Source organism: Nicotiana tomentosiformis, unplaced genomic scaffold, assembly GCF_000390325.3.
Source record: "Nicotiana tomentosiformis unplaced genomic scaffold, ASM39032v3 Un00008, whole genome shotgun sequence".
Classification (NCBI taxonomy): Eukaryota; Viridiplantae; Streptophyta; class Magnoliopsida; order Solanales; family Solanaceae; genus Nicotiana; species Nicotiana tomentosiformis.
Window position 1 is genome coordinate 874,318 of NW_027174567.1, and position 21,798 is coordinate 896,115.

The 21,798-nt window shown below is 36.9% G+C and overlaps 2 protein-coding genes across 7 annotated transcripts; both read left to right on the forward strand.

The window, feature by feature from the left end:
• Nucleotides 1-1,693: 1,693 nt before the first annotated feature.
• On the forward strand, nt 1,694-16,467 carry LOC104112348 (uncharacterized). Of its 6 annotated transcripts, none has more exons than XM_070192385.1 (8): nt 1,695-1,928; nt 3,088-3,407; nt 3,568-3,653; nt 4,464-4,610; nt 6,144-6,246; nt 7,365-7,477; nt 8,166-8,278; nt 15,867-16,467. In XM_070192385.1, exons 2-7 carry the CDS (start codon nt 3,176-3,178, stop codon nt 8,259-8,261), a joined length of 777 nt encoding a protein of 258 aa, XP_070048486.1. In that variant the 5' UTR covers nt 1,695-1,928; nt 3,088-3,175; the 3' UTR covers nt 8,262-8,278; nt 15,867-16,467. The 6 variants fall into 6 exon arrangements, with proteins under 6 accessions (XP_070048484.1, XP_070048486.1, XP_070048485.1 ...); XM_070192384.1 differs by lacking the exon at nt 15,867-16,467 and adding an exon at nt 14,216-14,841; XM_009622333.4 differs by lacking the exon at nt 15,867-16,467 and adding an exon at nt 14,227-14,841.
• On the forward strand, nt 11,741-12,512 carry LOC138903821 (uncharacterized). Its single transcript, XM_070192398.1, has 2 exons — nt 11,741-11,956; nt 12,147-12,512. Exons 1-2 carry the CDS (start codon nt 11,741-11,743, stop codon nt 12,510-12,512), a joined length of 582 nt encoding a protein of 193 aa, XP_070048499.1.
• Nucleotides 16,468-21,798: the final 5,331 nt, after the last annotated feature.

Here is a 21,798-nt window from a genome sequence, read left to right on the forward strand (position 1 = left end):
ATTATACATTTCTTCAATTATTATATTATTTCAGGATCAAGTTAGTTTACTTATCTAGAAATCACGTACAAATTTAACTGTACCGTTTTACGGGTAAACAATATCCGCATTCATTGATTCCCATTTTCGTTGCAATTTGTAAGTTGCACCGTATTATAATTGCTACCTATAAATCGCATTCATAATTGTGATTTATATGTCGAACTCCCCATTTCATATTTCGATTGCGATTTATATTTCGTATTCCTCAATCACAAAGTTATGAAAAAAAATTGCATTTTACAAATCCAGTTTAAGCTAACGAACATTACCTCAGTTAATTTAGACAAGTAAATTGCATTTCATTTATTCATTTTGTGTATTTTAAAATTCTCATAAAATTTACACATTAAAAATAGCCAAAACGGCACATTTTGGGAACCCAACCCCCCGCTCCCCAACTTTTGAAAGCCATTTATTATGAGTTTTTTTTTTTTATTGTTCCTTTTTGTATCGAAATACACCATGAATATGTGCATCAAAATTAATACTTAGTGTGTGTTTGAAAAGTTCAGTATAACTACTTGTTTATTTTATTACTGAGGTAGTAATTAAATACGCAGTATAATGTTTGCACAATATAATAATTATAAATATATTTATCTATTATAATATTGCTATTACTGTTCCACTGTCTCTTTTCATTTTCTTGAGCCGATGGTCTTTCGAAAATAGCCTCTCTACTCATCCGGAATAGGGATAAGGTATGCGTACACACTACCCTCCGTAGACCCACTTGTGGGATTCCACTGGGTTGTTGTTGTTGTTGTTGTTGTTATTGTTGTTGTTGTTGTAGTAGTATTTATCTATTATAATACAATTACAATGTAATTATCAAAGTTATATTTGACTGCACAAGGGTAATGCATAATTAGATACTTTTTTATTTTAAAATAAAAAATTAAGTAATTTTTTAGATGAAAAAGTAAATAAAATTTAGTGAGTAACAAATATATGTGTATAATATTAAATAATATTTATTATCAATTATGTAAACTATATATTTTTATTTGTAAAATATAAATATTAAATATTTATAAAATAGTTACTAATACCGTAAAGAATAATTAGTATTTTCCAAATAACTATTCACTTGAACTAGTTAATAAATATTTTAAGTTTGAGTCTAAAATCTTTTACCAAACCATGTAAATATAAGATGGAATCATGATTTTTTGCATTGTTTGGATAACAAAAAAAAAAAAACAAGATGAGAGTTTAAAAAATATTTTCTAAGACAAAAAATTATACCAATGAATTGAAAAGAAAGCTAGTAAGTACGAAATCTTTTTTAACAATTAAGAAAAAAAAGAAGAAAAAAAAAAGAACTAAAAAATAAAAAAGGAAGAAGCAAATTACAATACGAGAAGTTGCAAAATTGCATAAAACCACACTATAAGTAACGTGTTTGAAAAGGTTGGAAAACTAGAAGAAAAGAAGTGAAGGAAAAAAGTGTAAAAATAATAATAATATTGAAAACCAAAAAATAAAAAAGAATTTGAAAATTATCTTGTAAATACGCAAAATAATTATCACTTATATATTCTCACCTCCTTATAGGATTGGAGTATAAATATATCTCCTCAATTACTTATCCAATCAAACATGCTAAAATATATAATTATTATACTAATTATACACAAAAATTCAAGGTGGTTTCTCAAACATATCCTTAGCAATATGTAGCAAGGGTCAACAACTGTAAAAGGAGAAAACAATCCATTTGGAAAGTCCCGTCGTGTCGTGTCCTGTTTCCAGGTGCCGATCTCCTTGTGCCGGCAAAACCTCCGAAGCTCAGCCGCCCCATTATTATCAGATTTTCAACTTGGCCAAATGTCTTCGTTGAAGCATCTCCAGATCATCATCAACTTCTCTTGAACATCCTCCAGGTCCGTTAGTCTTCTCCTTCTACATCGTTGCGGAACACCAACTTTTCATCTTTATAGTTCGGATTCATTTTTGTTTCTTAACTCAAAACTGCTTAAAACAAGACTTCATCCTGATTCAACCTTTTCCATAACTTCTTTCTGAGTTAGGATTCAATTTATAGAAAGCTTATTGTATACGACGTGCTAGGAATTGGCTGAATCATCTTTCAATTTCTAGAAAGCTTATATGTTTATTTCTCAATTTCCCCTTGTCAATTTCTTTTAAGTTCCCCCTCCTATTACTCTATCGCATGTACTGGTTAGAAAGAGTTGATTAATATCATAATGACGAGATGGACTAAATCACCACATTGGGTTGTTACCTCTTGCTGTGGTTGACGTGTCATTTTCATCTGGAAAGACACTAGTCACCTGCTACCACTCAGCTGTTACATTGACCTATTGGGAGTGCTTACACTACTTGAATTAGCATTGTTTTTTTATAATTGTGCGGAGGCCTTGTGAAATGAATTCACAGATTGTGCTATAACATATTGCTCTTTTTTACAGTTGCGCCAAAGGTTCCCTTTCTTTGATGTATCTCTTCTTGCCACTAAAACATGAATTCCTTGACACAGTATAATGTTTGTCACAAGATAGAATATACATTTAGAATAACTTGATAAGTCATTTCATCATATAGGCTGTCCTCGCATATAAAGTTCTGATTCTACATATGAACCACTTGGATGGTCGAAAAGTTTGAAAATGAGTGAAATTTCGCTGAAAATGTATTTGCTGATGTCAGATGTAGTGCCTTTCTGAGAATGATTTTTTCTTCATCGTCACCAGGGGTCTTTGTATTAAGCTGATAATCTTGTCAAATTTCATGCAGTTACAGAGGTAATTTTGTACAATAATGGTCTTGTAAAGCTTATTTCAATGGTAACAAAGTAAATTAGGCAAAAAGATCATCTTGCAAAAATGCTCATGAAGCATTTCTAGCAATAACTGGATGGTCCTTTAGCAGCGATCATATTATCCTGCACATTACAGAGTGTCGTTGGCGTTGTAAACATTATTTGATCAGCTGCTGTTTCTGAATAGGCGAACCTAAGACAGTGCATTTTTAAGTGGGCTTCAGATTCCTGGTTTTCTCAGTTATTTTACTGTTTTGCAGTTTTACCACTCTCAGCTGAAATGGTATGTAGGGACAATAGCCCCCGTGATGAGATTTACAGCTTAATCTGGAGTCAAGATTTTTCGCGATGCGAATAGTGTCAAATGACAGTCTGGTAGTGGATAGTTCAGAAATAGAGCCCATCTTATCTCATATTGCCATTGTCGAGGAATCTGAGGACACTTCACCTTCAACTGAAATTACATCGAGCGAGGATTGTTTGGAGACTGCTGGTCACCTGCCAAGTGTTGAAGTTGACGGAATTCAATCTTTGTCACATGCAGAACTATCCCAATGTCGCATATGCTTGGACAGTGAAGGTGTTGATTATGCGCTTAGTTATATGTAGACCATTCAGGAAGATATATTTCTCAATGATAAAGAGTATCTTTTCGACTACGTGAACTGTAATTACATATATACTTAGAATTGTTGTTGTTTACTGCACTTACAGCTGGAAGTTTGGTGACTGATTTTCAGGAGAAGATCTGATTGCACCCTGCCACTGTAAAGGAACCCAAAAGTATGTCCATAGATCATGTCTTGATAACTGGAGATCAACTAAGGTGAATTACCTTTTGCATGTTATCTTTAAATAGTTAGTGTCCATGTCCTAAAAGTAGCGGAAATTAAAATTCCATTGGAGAACATAAATTTTATACTCAGACTGCTCTGCAATTAGTTTACATCAAAAAGACCACGAAGCAATGCATAGAGCAGTTTATTTTGGAAATCTGACAGAATATCTGGAAAGCATTCCCCCAAATTATCCATTGTGAAGAACTAGTATGCGTTCATCTAGCTTTATAGCCCTTGAACTAAGACAAGGTATTTTGTGGTCGTTAGCGCTTATGCTATTGAAAGAAGCTATTAAACACTCTCATAAAGTGTTAATTCCATGTTTGCATAGTCCTTCCAGTTTAACCCAATGCAGTAAAAGGAGGTTCTCTTCTTTTTCCTCATTACTTTTTCCTCTCTTCTCCTCTTTTAACTCAGTCCCTTTTATTCATGATTCCCTCGGTGAATTTGTGGAGATAGTTAGAATTATTTGAACTATTGTGAGTCTTTGGGTGAAATTCTTCCCATTTTTCAAGAATCAAGATTGGGGTGCCACATGATTTTATCATAAGATGCATATATATTTTAATCCTATTGCTTTCTCATAGCAGTTTTTTTGGATCAATATTAATAGTAGTCGATGTACATGTCGTTAATTCTTTGAGTTTTCTTTTTTGCATTAAAAGCCTAAATTGTTCTTTGGAGAAAAAGGGATCACATACTTTCAACTTGTCATAAATGGTTATACTTTGTATAAGAGACCTGTTGTCATCTTCTTGTCTTAATGTTGTTGATGTGTTTGCGGCTCCATTTTCCAGGAGGGCTTTGCTTTTGCTCACTGTACTGAATGCAGGGCAAAGTTCATATTACGGGCAAGCGTCCCACCTGATCGCTGGTGGCTGAGGCTAAAATTCCAGTTCCTTGTGGCGAGAGATCATGCATTCATTTTTCTCATTGTCCAGTTGGTATGGACATAAATCTTTTGCCATATCTTTCATTCTGTCTTATGTTCCTACCAGTTTTATAGTTGAAAAGTGGTGTATCTTGGCTATGGTTTATCTGTACCGAAGTTGCATGTAGCTATACTTTTCGTTTATGCTCTTCTAGCTTTGTATTTATTTACCACATGCTCAACACCTCAATTCACTAGTCCAAAGGTGGATCTTCAATGTTGTCAGTATGTTTTCTTCTGGGCTGCTGTCAGTAACTTACTATTCTTGTGATGGTGGTTTTACCATAATGCACAAGAAGATATTGTGGCCCTTCTACAAGAGTCCCCATAAAGTTTCTCACAGTAACAGATCTTCACGCTCACTGCCAAGCACAAGATTTCCGGAATCTTTTCACTTTTTTTACTTGAAAGAGAGCTTTGAAAGTCTTAATGACTTAATTAAGGCTGTGAAGCCTTGAGCTAATTTTTTGCTATTTTTATTAAAATTTGGTAAGGAAGATATTGGAATCTGATGTAAGTGTCATCTAGCACTTAGGATACTATACAGCTAGCTTTATGTCAGTGAATTTTCATATATTTAAAAGGGCCTGGGGATTCAGTTAATGGACAAATAATGACCACAAGATTCCACACTAGCAATTAATCAAATTTGCTTCCACCAAATCAGCTAGGACCGGTTATATGAGTCTTCTGTACCAAACAGCTTGGAAGTGAATCTGCATTGAGCATGTAATGTACAAAATCTAGGGAGAAAAGACAACCGATTATTTAGAGTTTTAGCATTTACAACTATGATGTGAGACCTTGAGTAGGTTCATATAATATTTTAGGACTTGTACGTATATTAGATTCGGGTTCGGGTCTCGGGTAGCCTGGGATTGATTCACCGCTTCTAGTCGAAAGTTAGAATTTTGAATTTACGAAAGTTTGAGGTTTTTGGTTTGATGCTTGATTCTTGGTATTGATATTGTTTTAAATTTTTCTAGCCTTTGGATTAGATTTTGTACGATATGCAAACTTATTAAGATGATTGGACGGGGTTCCTTGGGCACGATTGAGTTTTGGTATGGTTTCGAATCATTTTGAGCTAAGTTGAACTTTTGAAGTGTGGTGCAGTTGTGCCTGCGATGCTGAGGTCACAGATGCGGAGGTTGCACTACAGACAGGGGTGCACATCTGCGGATGTATAAATCGTTGAGTTTTTGTCTGTACAATTGCAGCTTATTAATCTTATATAATTGTTTCCATGCATATTAATTGTTTCCAGTAAAGAATCTGTATTTTTGGTGTTATAGTAGTACTCTGGATAGGATGGATTAGTACTTGGATTTTTTGTACCTATTAGGGGTAAACATGTAGTATGCCTGATGTAAGAGCTGCAGATATGTCTTGTACTTTTTTTCTGTACCATCTTGGTACCAGTTTAATAAAAATCTTTACCTTATCAACAAAAAAAATATTTCCAGTGACTGTCATCTTTACCTTATTAAAAAAAAATGTTTCCAGTAACTGTCTCTACTGATTGTTGAATGAACAATTCTCACAGATTGTAGCATTCTTAGGAGTACTTGTGTACAAGTTTTATGGGGAGGAACTAAGGGAAATGTTTGGCTACCGAGAGCATCCATATGGCTTCTATACAATGGCAGGTATTTTCTGACTTAATCTATCATTACCCTTCTTTTAAACTTGTGAACCACTTAATGTATGCTTGTGGGTTTACAAATCACATCTTGATTGCGTATCTTTTTGTCAAAATTTTGTCATAATATATTCAGTGTTGAACACTGATCATCTATCCAAAGTTTCTAAATGTATAGTCCTTGTTGATGTGACATGGCTTCTAGAGACTTCTTAGGCAGTGTTTGGTTTAGAAACTATTTGGTTGTGGGAGGATTGGTTTTGATTTTGGTTTCTTTTTCCTAGAAAAGTTGTACGTGTTTTGAATTGGGTTTAGGAGAACAAACTGAATTTACATCTTTAGATACCATTACATGTATTTGTGGAAAATAAATTCTGAGGGAAAAATACAAGAATTTGATTTTGGCGATTAGGGGAGAAACTGCATTGTCCAAAACCTGAAAGGGGGGTGAAAGGAAAAGGTGCTAGCATTTGTTCTTTGTTTTGTTTTCAAGAAAGCTGTCACTGCTCTATTTTTAGGTAGGTCTTGATTTCTCCATGATGATTGTCCATTAACGATGGTTATTTGCCAAGATACCTACGATGGGAATAATTTCCTTGGCTGATGCATATATACATGGAAAAGGTAAACATATACCTCTTACCCCCTTCCTTAACAGTATGGAGATACTTGGAGACCGGATACATTGATTGCAATATACAATATCCTGACATTTAAACCTTATATGAGGTTGATGCTGAGACATTGTAATGTGCTTTATGTGTATTTAAACATTCAGCTCAATCGGTTCTAGGGGAGGAAAAATAAGCATGGTATGATGTGGTCTATGAGAAACAAGGGAAAGGACAATAAGATTAGGATTCAGATGCTTGAATTTTTAAATTACAACCAGAAGATTTGAGTCGTCTGAATCTTTTTTGGAGTCGAATTTGTTTTCTAGAAGACTCTGACAAAGGGAAATGTGTCCTCCATTTGGTGCATCTACTGCAGCCATTCTAATAAAGTTTACTGGATTGAAGATATTCCTGTGCAAGATTTGTGCCTTCAAAATGATTTGAGCCTTTACCTTCCCAACCCCCTTACTAACTAACCGACTAATATGTCTTCTTTGGTTTAATTTTGCAGTTTTGGCAATCATATTGGTGGGGTTGCTTTATGGTTTCTTCATAGCAATAATTTGTGGACAGAGAATTAGTGAACGTCATTATCACGTTCTTGCCAAAAAAGAACTCACAAAGGTTTTGCATCTACTGCTAAGACATAGACTTGTTCCGTTCACCTTCTAATTGGAGACGAACATCTGTTAGTGAAATATTGAAAAATTTGCAAGTTGAGCAGTGTCAGGCCCCTTTCCTTGGGAATATAATTCACCTTCATATGGGGCTTCTTTTCATGCACACTGGATTTTATTTGTGGATAATTTTAGTTCCACCTCTTCAATCTAACCTTTCATTTATGGTAGTACTCCCCTTGTTTTATTAAGAAATATTAAGGGGTCGTTTGGTTTACGGTCTAGTTATGTGAGAGTTATAATGTAAGTATTGTTTATACGGTGAATAATAATGCAAGGATTGTTATGGGTGAAATAATGCATGAATAGTTATGCGGTGAATAATAATAGACGGATTATTATGTAGTTATGTAAGAGTATGTAGTTAGATACTCTTATCCACGTATAGCTAATACATCTATGCATCTCGTATAAGTTATACCGGAATTATAGTGCAGTGTTTGGTTACCGATATTAAATTCCGCATCCTGCATAACTAATATAATCTCTTTATAACTAATACATGGTTTGCTTTCTTCATCAGAAACCAAACGATGTATAAGTAAGTAATATGGAATTTATATGGAGATAAAATTTTCTTATGCTTCAAATCAAATGAGTTTAATTTGCTTATACTTTTATTTTTGTATTGACAGGAATACGTGGTAGAAGATCGGGAAATGCTAAATAAAGAAGTTCCGGAACTTGATCCTAGCCACGTTACGGAGCTAAGAATGTTGGGGCTCTACTGAGATTCATGTCAGTCTAGGTTGGTAGTCTAGCTACAATGACATGCAGTATTTATATGTTGAAATTACACCCAAAATTTTGGTCATATTGACATGTTTGGCTGCACAAATTATACTGCTCCACCCTTTCTGATATTAGGTGTGATCAAGAATAGGGACTAGAAAGCTAATCCGAAAAAGAATAACTCTTAAAAGTGATATTGAAAACCTTGGTAATTATGAGTATCAATTCAAGAGTGGAAGCGGGTCAGTCCCCGAAAATGCCAGGTACTTTGGGGCCAAATAAGATTATTAACTGGCTTATCCGCCATTGCTATCGTAAATTGACTATCCTGTTAATGCACCAGCTCCTAGCCTGTCGTGCTCTTCCAGTTCTATTTTGAGAGTCATCATAGCTCTTTTGAACCTATAAAAAAGAATGTCTGGGCTTTACTTAGATTCATGGCAATCTAGGTTGTTAGTCTAGCTACAATGACATGCCATATTATATTTTCAAATTACACATGAAATTTTGGTCATATTAACATGTTTGGTTGCATAAAGTTATACTGCTCCACCCGTTCTGGTATTAGGTGATCAAGAATAGGGACTAGAAAGCTAGTCTGGAAAAGAATAACTTTATTAGGTGATCAATTATCTTTGCATGACAGGTGTTATTGTTTTCCCAAGATTTGATATATTTTGCATCATACAACATATTCATGACAAAAAAAAGAGATGCTTAGTCGCAATCCCTCGTTTTTTGAGTTCTGATATATGTATTTTTTTCTTGCTGACTTTGTCTTGTACTAGTATTCTTGGTAATATTTGAATAGTTTTGCGGTTTTGTATCCAATGCAGCAGTGCACCTCACCCTCACTGGATTTTATAAATATAGTTTAACCGAGAGGATATAAGATAACTCCTGCCATCTTATGGTTATAACAACAACCCAGTGGGATCCCAAATGTGGGGTATGGGGAGGGTAATGTGTATGCAGGCCTTACGAAGGGCAGAGATGCTGTTTCCGAAAGACACTCAGCTCGAGAGTAAGAATAAGAACAAGTAAATAACAACAAGGCCAGAAAAATGATATCAACAATGTAAGGACCGGAGAAAAATAAATGGAGCAATAGCAATAGCAAAAGTAATGGCCACAAGCAATAACACGACATGGTAGTAGAAAACCGAAGCGGAAGATAGTACTAAAACAACCCTAATATTGACATTCTAAGAATCGAAGACAATGTACTAGTCAGTTAGCCCTAATAAACCTGGAATAGATCAGAAAAAAACATGATGACCTATTACCCTTCTACCCTAATCTTCGACCTCTATACCCTCCTGTCAAGGGCCAAGTCCTCGGTAAGCTGAAGTCGCACCATGTCCTGCCTGATCATCTCTCCCATGTACTTCTTAGGCCGCCCTGGCCGCCCTCTACCTCGTTTCCTACCTGCCAGCGCCAACCGTTCACACCTCCTCAATGGAGCATCTAGACTTCTCCTTCTCATATGCCCGAACCATCTAAGCCTCGCTTCACGCATCTTATCTTCCATAGGGGTCACGCGCATTTTCTCCCGAATAATCTCATTCCTAATCTTGTCTAACCTAGTGTGCCCGCACATCCATCGCAACATCCTCAATTCGGCAACGTTCATCTTTTGGATATGAGAGTTTGTGACTGGCCAGCATTCTGCCCCATACAACATAGCCGGTCTAACCGTTGCCTTGTAGAACTGACCCTTAAGTTTTGGTGGCACATTCTTGTCACACAGAACGCCGGATGCTAGCCTCTATTTTATCCACCCCGCCCCTATATGGTGTGTGACATCCTTGTCAATCTCCCCGTCCCCCCTTGGATAACTGCGGACTGCCATCTTCTGGTTATGCTGCCAAAAAATATGATTGAACCAACAGAGTGTACTAAACCAGACTGGCTTTTGTCGAGGGGTGAAGGTTCTTTTTATAGCTTATAAACACTCGACCCATGGTGACAACTTACCTACTTTCAGAGGCAATAACTTCTACCTGGAGAGCTTGTCTAACCTGTTTGTTTCCTGTTGATTCTATTTCATTCCCTAAGCAGAATTTTGAAATCCTGCTTTCTTCAAATGCACTAATTAAGCTGCTAAATTTTGGTCCCCTGCTTAATTTTATAGTCTCGTTTAGAATTTTGTCGTGGTTAAGAACTGGATTAACAAAATTTCCTATAATTGCCTCATTTTGGGTGCAGGCATGATTGACAAATCAAATTATCATGCTTGTTACGGAGATGGGTGGCATTAGGCAAAAGAGCTACAAACTCTATCTTACGCCATACGTTGAGTAATGACTATTATGGTTCACCTTCAAGAGACGATTTTTCAACATCAAGATGAAAAAACTTTTTCACCAAAAGGAAATGTCTTGTTCCACTTTAATTTTCTTGGTAGTATAATTTTTTTTTCTCGACTGCCTCCCCTTGGCTATCTCTAGGAGTGGCAAATGAGCCGTTTCAGTTGTATTTTGGGCTGGTCAAGATGTGCTGACTCATTAAATTGGTCATTGACAACTTTTTCCAAAGTTTACTTAGGTTAAGATGAGCTAAGTCAAAATTGGCTAAACATTGGGCTGTAAACTAACTCGCCCAATTGGCCCAATCTTTTGCAATATTCTAAACTTCTAAACAAACATATATAAAAAAATTCACATATATAACAATCATTTTTATTTTAATTTCTCGGTAAATGGTTTATGATGATTTTTTGTCCTTTTTTTCTTGTTGCTTCTTGTCTTATGTTTTGGTACAAACGTAAATTCACGCCTAGTGATTTCTTTCTTTAATTTGGATTTATAACTTTATTTTATAGTTCTTTTATCTAATAAGACTAACAAAGATCAGAATAATAAAAAAAGCAGTAAAATTAGAACTTTGGGTAAAATTGTACAGGCAATTCAGCTTGAAATAATTTTCTTTAGTGAATACATTTTGTGGAAGAGAGAATGTGAGAGAAAGAACATCGTGAAAAGAAAGAGAGAATCCTGATATTTTTCTAGGATCGTTGGGAATTTTTTTTAAAGAAGAGATATAAAAGGCATCAAAATTGATCTTGTTATAAATAATATTAAGAGTGAATATCCATGTATTATGAAATTACTTGGGAGCAAGTTAGTTAGTCATAAACTAGTCTAGTTACTTGGTCACTAAAATTAGTTATTTGCTCACCAAGATTTGTTACTTGGCCACCATGACTAGTTACTTGGTCACCAAGCAACTCTCTTATAAATAAGAGACTTCTCCACTTATTTGGAGAAGATCATCAAGAAAAGTTCTAGTATTATCTCTCTCTAAATTTCTCTTATGTTACTTTATTTCATATTATTCCATAACACGTTATCAGCACGAGACTCTACCGTCTCAAGAAGCTTTTTTAGAAGACTAAGGTATAATTTTCCCCCTCTTTTAATTATGACTGATATTATTAAAAAAGAGTTCGTTGCCCGTGAAATTTCGGACAAGAACTATGTCATGGGTGTTGGATGCTGAAATTCATTTAGATGCAATGAGACTTGGAGACGCCATTAAAGATAAAAATAAAGCATTCACCGAAGACTGTGCTAAGGCATTGATTTTCTTGCGCCATCACCTTGATGAAGAGTTGAAAATAGAATATCTCACAGTCAAAGATCCACTTGTTTTGTGGAATGGCTTAAAGGAAAGATATGACAATTTAAAGTTGGTCACACTTCTACAAGCACGATATGACTAGGCTCATCTAAGGCTCCAAGACTTTAAGTCTGTTTCTGAATACAATTCGGCGACGTTTAGAATTACTTCTAAATTGGAACTCCGTGGAGATAGTATCACTGACTATAATATGCTTAAAAAAACTTTTACAATGTTTCATGCCTCATGTGGTCTTGCAACAGCAGTACATAGAGAAAGGTTTCAAGAAATACTCTGAGTTGATTTCTCTTCTCCTTGTGGCTGAACGAAACAATGACTTGTTCATGAGAAATCACGATAATCGATCCACTAGGTCTACACCATTGCCTGAAGTGGATGAGGTGTATTCCCATTATGTTAAGCGTGAAAACGGTCGTGGCCCTGTTCATGGCCAAGGAAGAAATTTTTCTGGTGTTAATCATCCCCAAAGAAAAATAACCACCAAAAGTGGAAAGGAAAAAAATGAGAAGCCAAAGGAAAGGGGTTTAGAAACTGAATGCTATCGTTGCGGTGGAAAAGGGCATTGGGCAAATATTTGCCGTACACCAAAATATTTGGTTGAGCTTTAAACAAGCATCTCGAATGAATAAAGGCCCACAAGCCAATTTTGTCTCTGACAATAAATTTGACATCACCCATTTGGATGCAGTAGACTTCTTTGAGCACTCCGATGGAAAAATAGACCACTTGATCGGTGATGGATCCGTGGTTAAAGATGATTGAGTAGTTTGATTTTTATTTTCGTCTATTTATAATAGCTAGTGAATAAACATCATGTAATCGTAGTTATTTACATGAGTAGTAGTTATTAGTATCATAATCAGAGTTGCTCGAAATTGCATTAAAAAGTCATTATTGAATCATTAATTTAACTTTGTTTCTTTTTCCTGTTTCTCTGAAAATATTAATGTTTATTCGTATATTTCTTTTGTATCAAATCATGGGAAGCAAATATGGATACCTCACAAAACAAACTTGTATCCAAGTTTAATTGTAGAAATATTTATTTAATTGATTCATGTACGACACATACAATATTCAAAGAGAAGAAATATTTCTCTCATTTAAGTATGTGTAAGGCAGATGTTATTACAATTTCTGGTTGTAGTAATCTAATTGAAGGCTCTGGAAGAGCTACTATAACTCTGCCTAGGGAAATAATACTTATCATAGATAATGCATTGTTCTCCTCCAAGTCCAAGAGTAACTTGTTGAGTTTTAAAGATATCCGCTGAAATGAATATCATATTGAGAAAATAGATGAGAATAATCTTGAATATCTCATCGTTACCAAGACTGTCTCTTTCCAGAAAAAGGGTTATTGAGAAGTTTTCATCTTTTTCTTGTGGCATGTATTGGACAGGAATTAGTGCAATTGAGGCACGCTTTATCGTAAACCAAAAAGTTACTGATCCCAATACTTTTGTACTTTGGCATGATCGATTGGGACATCCTGAATCAATTATGATGAGACGAATTATAGAGAACTCAAATGTATATCCATTAAAGAATTTAAAGATTCTTTTAAATAATGAATTTTCTTGCACTTCTTATTATCAAGGCAAGTTAATTATTATACCATCACCAACAAAGATTGGGATTGAGTCCCCTGCGTTTTTAGAACGTATAAAAGGGGACATTTGTGGACATATTCACCCACCTAGTGGGTCGTTTAGATATTTTATGGTCTTACTAGATGCATCTTCTAGATGGTCTCATGTGTGCCTATTGTCATCTCGCAACCTGGCATTTGCAAAATTAATGGCACAAATAATTCAATTACGGGCACAATTCCCCAATAATCCAATTACGTCTATTAGACTTGATAATGCTGCTGAGTTTTCATCCCAAGCATTTAATGATCATTACTTATCAATTGGGATAAAGGTGGAACATCTTGTAGCTCATGTTCTCACTCAAAATGGCCTTGCAGAGTTTTTGATTAAACGTCTGCAATTGATAAGAAGACTGTTACTCATGAAAACGAGGTTACCCACTTCTGTTTGGGGTCATGCCATTTTGCATGCAGTAATGCTAGTTCGTCTCAAACCGACAAATTATCATAAGTATTTTTCGGTGTAATTAGTTTTGGGTCATGAACCTAATATATCCCATTTAAGAATTTTTGGGTGCGCAGTATTTGTGCCTATAGCACAGCCATATCGCACCAAGATGGGTGATAAGTTGGATTTTTAGCCAATGTCTCTTGTATTTTTATAAGATTTTATGCCCTATTTATTGGAAAAAAAGTAACTAATTATGCTTTGAATAGCTCGATTTCAGGTAATGAAGGTTTGAGCACGCTTAAAGAATGGAAAATAATCAAAAATATCAAGAAAAGACCAAGTCCAAGTGAAAAATAGAAGAAAAGTTGAAGTTTGAGCTGAAGACCCTGCGTAGCCTTGCATAGGCAAACTTGCGTAGGCTACGCAGAGGAGGACCTGAGAAGTAAAGATTTGAAGACATTCTGTTTTTGCCTACGCAAACCTGCGTAGGCTATGCAGATATCCTACGCAGAGGAAAAAAGGTGAAGTGTTCAAACTTGCGTAGGCTACACAATTAGCCTACGCCCATGCATCCAGCCTACGCAATTGACCGAAGGGCAATTTTGTCCTGTCGCGGGGCTTAGTATAAATAGCTATTTTTAGTCATTCTAGGTTATCTTTTTGGAAGGATACTTATGTAGCAGCTGTTGGGGATTTCTTCTTGAGGAATTTGGGTGACTTCACTATTATTCTACATAATCTTTCTTTCCTCTTTAGCTATTATGTTTAGTTTTTCATCTCTTTTTGTATTCTCCCTTCTTAATATGTCTAGCTAAGTTTATTAAGATAGGATTGTGAACCCTAAGTGTGGTTATATTTTTTGGTTATTAATATAAATTCAAAATTTGATTAAGCTTTGTGTTATCCAATTACTCCATGATTTATTGATTGATTTTTTTGGTTGCAAACACTAAATCCATACCTATTTTGCTTGTTCTAGCTTGGAAGAGTAGAACTTAGCTTAGGTATAAAGTAATTAGCAAGAAATTAAGTGGGTTAACCATTTGATTAACGAAATCTAGCTAGGAATAGTGTGATTTCTACTTGGGCTAATCAATTGCTTATCATTGAGCCTTAGTTGTCTTGGAGGAGCAACTTGGGGTAGAAATCTCTCAAATGTTGGAAGACATTAAGTTGGTAGAATCGAAATTGAGGTCATAATACATGCTTAATTAACTAGAATTGACGATTTGTATACCCAAAGCATAGCCTACACGAGGGTAAGTAATCCTAGCGCCTTTCTCTTATTTTTGTTATAACTACATCTTAATTGCACTCTATGTGTTTGATAGAATTCCTTAGTTAAATTTTAGTAGTAATTGTAGACATAATTGAACAATCACTCTTTGTTTGAAGATTACATTAAGAATCATCAAGTTTGCACTCATTTGGACACTCTAACACACACCTACTCCTTGTGGGATTCGACCCCAACCTTTGTTGGGTTTATTATTCCTAACGACCATGCTACTTTCATATAGAGAGTAGGATGGACGTCACTAATGGGTCCCCAAAGAAGGTTAGGAATATGTGTTGGGTTTGAATCGCCCACCATTATTTGCTACCTCGAAACATTAACGTGAGATTTATTCACTGCTCGATTTGCAGATTGCTGATTCGATGAGACATTTTTCCCAAAACTAGGGGAGAAAATAGTAAACCAAACGAGAAATTTTGTGGAAAAATCCATCACTGTCTCATCTTGAATGAATTAATGCCTAAGTTTGAGTCTTGATTTGGTTGAGGACAACTAAATTGTAAGTTTGGGGGAGTTGATAAGTTGGATTTTTAGCCAATGTCTCTTGTATTTTTATAAGATTTTATGCCTCATTTATTGGAAAAAAGTAACTAATTATGCTTTGAATGTCTCGATTTCAGGTAATGAAGGTTTGAGTACGCTTAAAGAATGGAAAATAATCAAAAATATCAAGAAAAGACCAAGTCCAAGTGAAAAATGAAAGAAAAGTTGAAGTTTGAGCTGAAGACCCTGCGTAGCCTTGCGTAGGCTACGCAGAGGAAGACCTGAGAAGTAAAGATTTGAAGACGTTCTGTTTTTGCCTACGCAAACCTGCATAGGCTATGCAGATATCCTACGCATAGGAAAAAAGGTGAAGTGTTCAAACTTGCGTAGGCTACGCAATTAGCTTACCCCCATGCATCCAACCTACGCAATTAATCGAAGGGCAATTTTGTCCTGTCGTGGGGCTTAGTATAAATAACTATTTTAAGTCATTCTAGGGTATCTTTTTGGAAGGATACTTATGTAGCAACTGTTGGGGATTTCTTCTTGAGGAATTTGGGTGACTTCACTATTGTTCTACATAATCTTTCTTTCCTCTTTAGCTAGTATGTTTAGTTTTTCATCTCTTTTTGTATTCTCCCTTCTTAATATGTCTAGCTAAGTTTATTAAGCTAGGATTGCGAACCCTAAGTGTGGTTATGTTTTTTGGTTATTAATATAAATTCGAAATTTGATTAAGCTTGGTGTTATCCAATTACTCCATGATTTATTGATTGATTTTGTGGTTGCAAACACTAAATCCATACCTATTTTGCTTGTTCTAGCTTGGAAGAGTAGAACTTAGCTTAGGTATAAAGTAATTAGCAAAAAATTAAGTGGGTTAACCGTTTGATTAACGAAATCTAGCTAGGAATAGTGTGATTTCTACTTGGGTTAATCAATTGCTTATCATTGAGCCCTGGTTGTCTTGGAAGAGCAACTTGGGATAGAAACCTCTCAAGTGTTGGAAGACATTAAGTTGGTAGAATAGAAATTGAGGTCATAATACATGCTTAATTAACTGGAATTGACGATTTGTATATCCAAAGTATAGCCTACACGAGGGGAAAGTAATCCTAGCGCCTTTCTCTTATTTTTGTTATAACTACATCTTAATTGCTCTCTATGTGTTTGATAGAATTCCTTAGTTAAATTTTAGTAGTAATTGTAGACATAATTGAACAACCACTCTTTGTTTGAAGATTACATTAAGAATCATCAAGTTTGCACACATTTGGACACTCTAACACACACCTACTCCTTATGGGATTCGACCCGACCCTTTGTTGGGTTTATTATTGCTAACGACCGTGCTACTTTCATATAGAGAGTAGGATTGGATGTCACCAATTTTTGGCGTCGTTGCCGGGGAGTACTGTGTTCTTGTGTTACTTTGTTATTGTGTGTTTTCTTGAGTTCTTATCTTTTTTTCGTGATACTTTGATTCGTGTGTGCTTGTTGTAGGTTACCAATGGCAAACAACAATGAACTTGGTGATTTGCCTCTTGGGGCCATTGGTGAAGATATGGTAGATGAAGAAGCGGCTCCGGTTCAAGGAAACCGGCGTGGTCGAGGTCAAATCCACCACCAACCTCCGCCGCATCCACCACCACTACCTCCACATGGCCAACCAGCTCAACAACATGCCACACTAAATGATGGCTATGCAAGTGCAATTGTCCCCCCTCGTATTAGGGCGGGAAATTTTCAAATTACAAATGTCATGCTCACCTTGCTTGAGCAAAGAGGCTACTTCACCGGAGCACCTTATCAAAATACATACAACCACTTAAAGGGAATCGTAGATGCTTGTTGGGGAAGTAAGCAAACAAATGTATCCGAGGACGCTTTGAAATTAAGGTTATTTCCTTTCTCCCTAAGAGGAAAAGCCTTGGATTGGTTGGAGCGCTTACCAAACCATTCTATCCATACTTGGGATGAGTTGGCGGAGAAATTTATTGCCAAATTCTTCTCACCTGGGCACATGGCTACATTGAGGGATGAAATCTTGGCATTCAAGCAAGAACCGAATGAGCCACTACACGAAATTTGGGAACGCTATAGAACCATGGTGAAGGAATGTCCTAACAACGATATAACCGAGAACATATTGCAACAAACCTTCTACCGTGGGATTAACACAACCAATCAATGTGTAGTGAACCAACTTGCCGGTGGAAACTTTATGACCATGCCTTACCCGGAGGCTTGTGTCATACTTGATGAGATGGCAGAGACATCATCCGCTTGGCAATCCCGAGAGAATGTGCCTCAAGGGGATCCGAATATGATTCACCTCAACAAGGAGTTGCATGATCATGGTCAAGCCATTACCGAGTTGACCACCACTATACAAAAGTGCAACTTCAACAAACTCAAGCATCGCGGCAAGTACATGTCGTGGAGGGTGTTCATGTATTGGGTTCTAAGCAAAATATGAAGGGTAATCAACGTCAACCTCAAGAGGAGATGTACTCACAAGATAATGGACGCTACACTCAAGATGATTCTTATCAAGAGCAAAATGAGTAAGTTCAATTTGTGAGTAACTATCAAAATCAATGAGGTAACTTTCAAGGAACTAGCCAAGGATAATGGAGTTCGTGTAATAACCAAGGCAATTGGGGCGATAACAATCAAGGAAATCAAGGTTGGAGTGGCGGTAATCAAGGTAATCGAGGTGGTGGATCTTCCCAACAATATCAACAAAGATCCTACCAACCTCCTCCATACAACAACCAAGGTGACTCTTCAACTGATAACCAACTTTTAGGGATGATGGAAAGGATGCTCAAGAATCAAGAGCAATCCGACAAAGAGAGGTGAGAAATGAATCAAGTGGTAGCTTCTCATACTACTTCAATTAAGCAAATTGAGACTCAATTGGGTCAAATATCTTCTCAATTGAATGTGAGACCACACGGATCATTGCTTAGTGACACAATTCCAAATCCAAAGAGAGATGAGGGTATAAAGCGAGTGTTTGCCATTTCCACAAGGCGGAGCAAAATTCTGATGTCTTATACCGTTTTCAAGAAGTTGGGCTTGGGTGACCCAAGGCCTACATCAATGAAATTATTAATGGCGGATCGTACTTTGAAGAGGCCACTTGGTGTGATTGATGATATTCTTGTCAAAGTGGATTAGATTCTACTTTCCCGCGGATTTTGTGATTCTTGATTATGAAGTGGATGTAGAAATCCCGATCATTCTTGGTAGGCCTTTCTTGGCTACCGGGAGGGCCATATGTGACGTTGAAGCCAGAGAGCTCAAATTCCGGTTGAATGATGAAGAAGTGGTATTCCACATCCAAAAACCAATAAAGCATCCACATGACTATGGAGTGATATCCGTGATTGATGTGGTCGATGAAGTGGTAGATGAGGATATGCAAGAAATTTGTATGGATGAAGCTTTGCATGCGGTTCTACTCAATTCGGAGAATGAGGCAATGGATGGTTACATTGAAGCCGTGATGGCTTTGGAGGGACTTGGTTCCTACTCTTACAAGCCCGCAAAGTTGTCCCTTGATTTGGAGAATCAGGTTATTCCTCCTACTAAACCATCTATCATTGAGCCACCAAAGCTTGAGTTGAAGCCATTGCCTTCACATTTGAGGTATGAATTTCTAGGCCCTAATGAATCTTTGCCCGTTATTATCTCATCCTCTTTGTCTCGTGTGCAGGTTTCTTTACCTTTTGTATGCACAAGATTAACTTGGAGGAAGGGGTCAAGCCAAGTGTGGAACACCAAAGAAGGCTCAATCCTACTATGCAAGAATTGGTCAAGAAGGAAATCATAAAATGGTTAAATGCTGGAGTAGTGTATCCAATCTCGGATAGCACTTGGGTGAGTCCGGTACAATGTGTGCCAAAGAAAGGAGGGATGATCGTGGTTCTCAATGATAAGAATGATCTAATCCCAACAAGGATAGTCACCGGATGGAGAGTTTGCATGGACTATAGGAAGTTGAACAATGCCACCCGAAAGAATCATTTTCCACTCCCTTTTATTGACCAAATGTTGGATTGGTTAGCGGGAAGGTCTTTCTATTGATTTCTTGATGGTTACTCGGGCTACAACCAAATTCAAATTGCCCCTGAAGACCAAGAGAAAATAACTTTTATATGTCCTTATGGCACTTTTGCCTTTAAGAGGATGTCGTTTGGTCTTTGCAATGCCCCGGCCACCTTCCAACGATGTATGATAGCTATTTTCACCGACATGGTAGAGGATTTTCTTGAGGTATTCATGGATGACTTTTCCGTTGTGGGAGACTCTTTTGATTGGTGGTTGGATAACTTGGCCAAGGTGTTGAGAAGATGTGAAAAAACAAATCTTGTTTTGAATTGGGAAAAGTGACACTTTATGGTGGAGGAAGGCATTGTGCTTGGGCATAAGGTGTCCAAAAAGGGTATTGAAGTCGATCCGGCAAAGATTGATGTTATTGCCAAGTTAACTCCTCCAAATACCTTAAAGGGTGTAAGAAGTTTTCTAGGGCATGCGGGATTCTATCGGAGGTTCATCAAGGACTTTTCAAGAGTGGTGAACCCAGTGTGTAAATTGTTGGAGAAAGATGCCAAGTTTCACTTTGATGAGGCGTGTATGGTTGCTTTTGAGGAACTCAAGCGATATTTAACAATCGCTCATATCATTCAAGCTCCTAATTGGGAGTTGCCATTTGAATTGATGTGTGATGCTAGTAATGTCGCCGTGGAAGCGGTGTTGGTCCAAAGAGTGGGCAAGCTTTTCCATCCCATTCATTATGCTAGCAAAATAATGAATGCCTCCCAAATGAACTATAAGATAACTGAAAAAGAATTTCTTACAATTGTTTATGCTTTTGATAAGTTTCGTTCTTATCTCGTAGGTTCAAAGGTGGTGGTACATTCGGACCATGCCGCAATCCGGTACCTTTTGGAAAAGGAGGAGTCCAAACCAAGGTTGCTTAGATGGATATTACTCTTGCAAGAGTTTGACTTGAAAATCAAGGATAGAAAGGGCACATAAAATCAAGTGGCAGACCGCTTGTCTCGTCTTGAGTTGGGGGGAGACCTTTGGAGGCCGAGGAGATCAATGAATCCTTCCCCGATAAACAAGTTTTTGCAGCCACAATTATAGTAGATGATGAGTTGCCATGGTACGCCGACATGGCTAATTTCTTGATGAGTGGGTTACTACCTCCAGATCTTCGTTCATACCAAAAGAAGAAGTTTTTTAGGGATAATGACTCCTACTATTGGGAGGAACCGTATTTGTTCAAGATATGTGTTGACAACATTATAAGAAGATGTGTTCCAAAAGAGGAAGGGATGACGATCTTGAGGGCTTGCCATGAATCTCCTTATGGTGGACACCATGGAGGAAATAGGACCGCGGCTAAGGTTCTTGAGTGTGGATTCTATTGGCCCACTTTGTTCAAATATGCCAACACTATAATCAAAGTTTGTGATCAATGCCAACGTCAAGGCAACATCTCAAGAAAGAATGAAATGCCTTTGAATCCGATTGTGGAGGTGGAGTTGTTTGACGTGTGGGGAATTGACTTCATGGGGCCATTTGTGAGCTCCTACAACAACAAATACATCCTTGTGGTAGTTGACTATGTGTCAAAGTGGGTGGAAGCGGTAGCTCTACCAAACAATGAAGCAAGAAGTGTCACCGCATTCCTTAAGAAGAATATTTTCACAAGGTTCGGCACTCCGAGAGCTATTATAAGTGACGGTGGTTCTCATTTTTGTAATCGATCGTTTGCCACTTTACTTGAGAAATATGGAGTCAATCACAAAGTTTCCACACCGTATCACCCACAAACAAGTGGGCAAGTTGAAGTTTTAAATCGTGAGATTAAGAGCATTTTGGCCAAAAATGTCAATGTCAATAGTACAGATTGGTCAAGAAAATTTGATGATGCTCTTTGGGGCTTATAGAACGGCCTACAAGACACCAATCGGCATGTTTCCATATAAGTTGGTGTTTGGAAAGGCTTGTCATTTGCCGGTGGAGTTGGAGCACAAAACTTTGTAGGCC

Coding starts and splice junctions, on each gene's coding strand:
- LOC104112348 (XM_070192383.1), top strand. CDS start 3,176: ATGCGAATAGTGTCAAATGACAGTCTGGTAGTGGATAGTTCAGAAATA. Junction 3,408..3,567: donor CATATGCTTGGACAGTGAAG/GTGTTGATTATG, acceptor ACTGATTTTCAG/GAGAAGATCTGATTGCACCC. Junction 7,478..8,165: donor CCAAAAAAGAACTCACAAAG/GTTTTGCATCTA, acceptor TTGTATTGACAG/GAATACGTGGTAGAAGATCG.
- LOC138903821 (XM_070192398.1), top strand. CDS start 11,741: ATGTCATGGGTGTTGGATGCTGAAATTCATTTAGATGCAATGAGACTT. Junction 11,957..12,146: donor GATATGACAATTTAAAGTTG/GTCACACTTCTA, acceptor GTCTTGCAACAG/CAGTACATAGAGAAAGGTTT.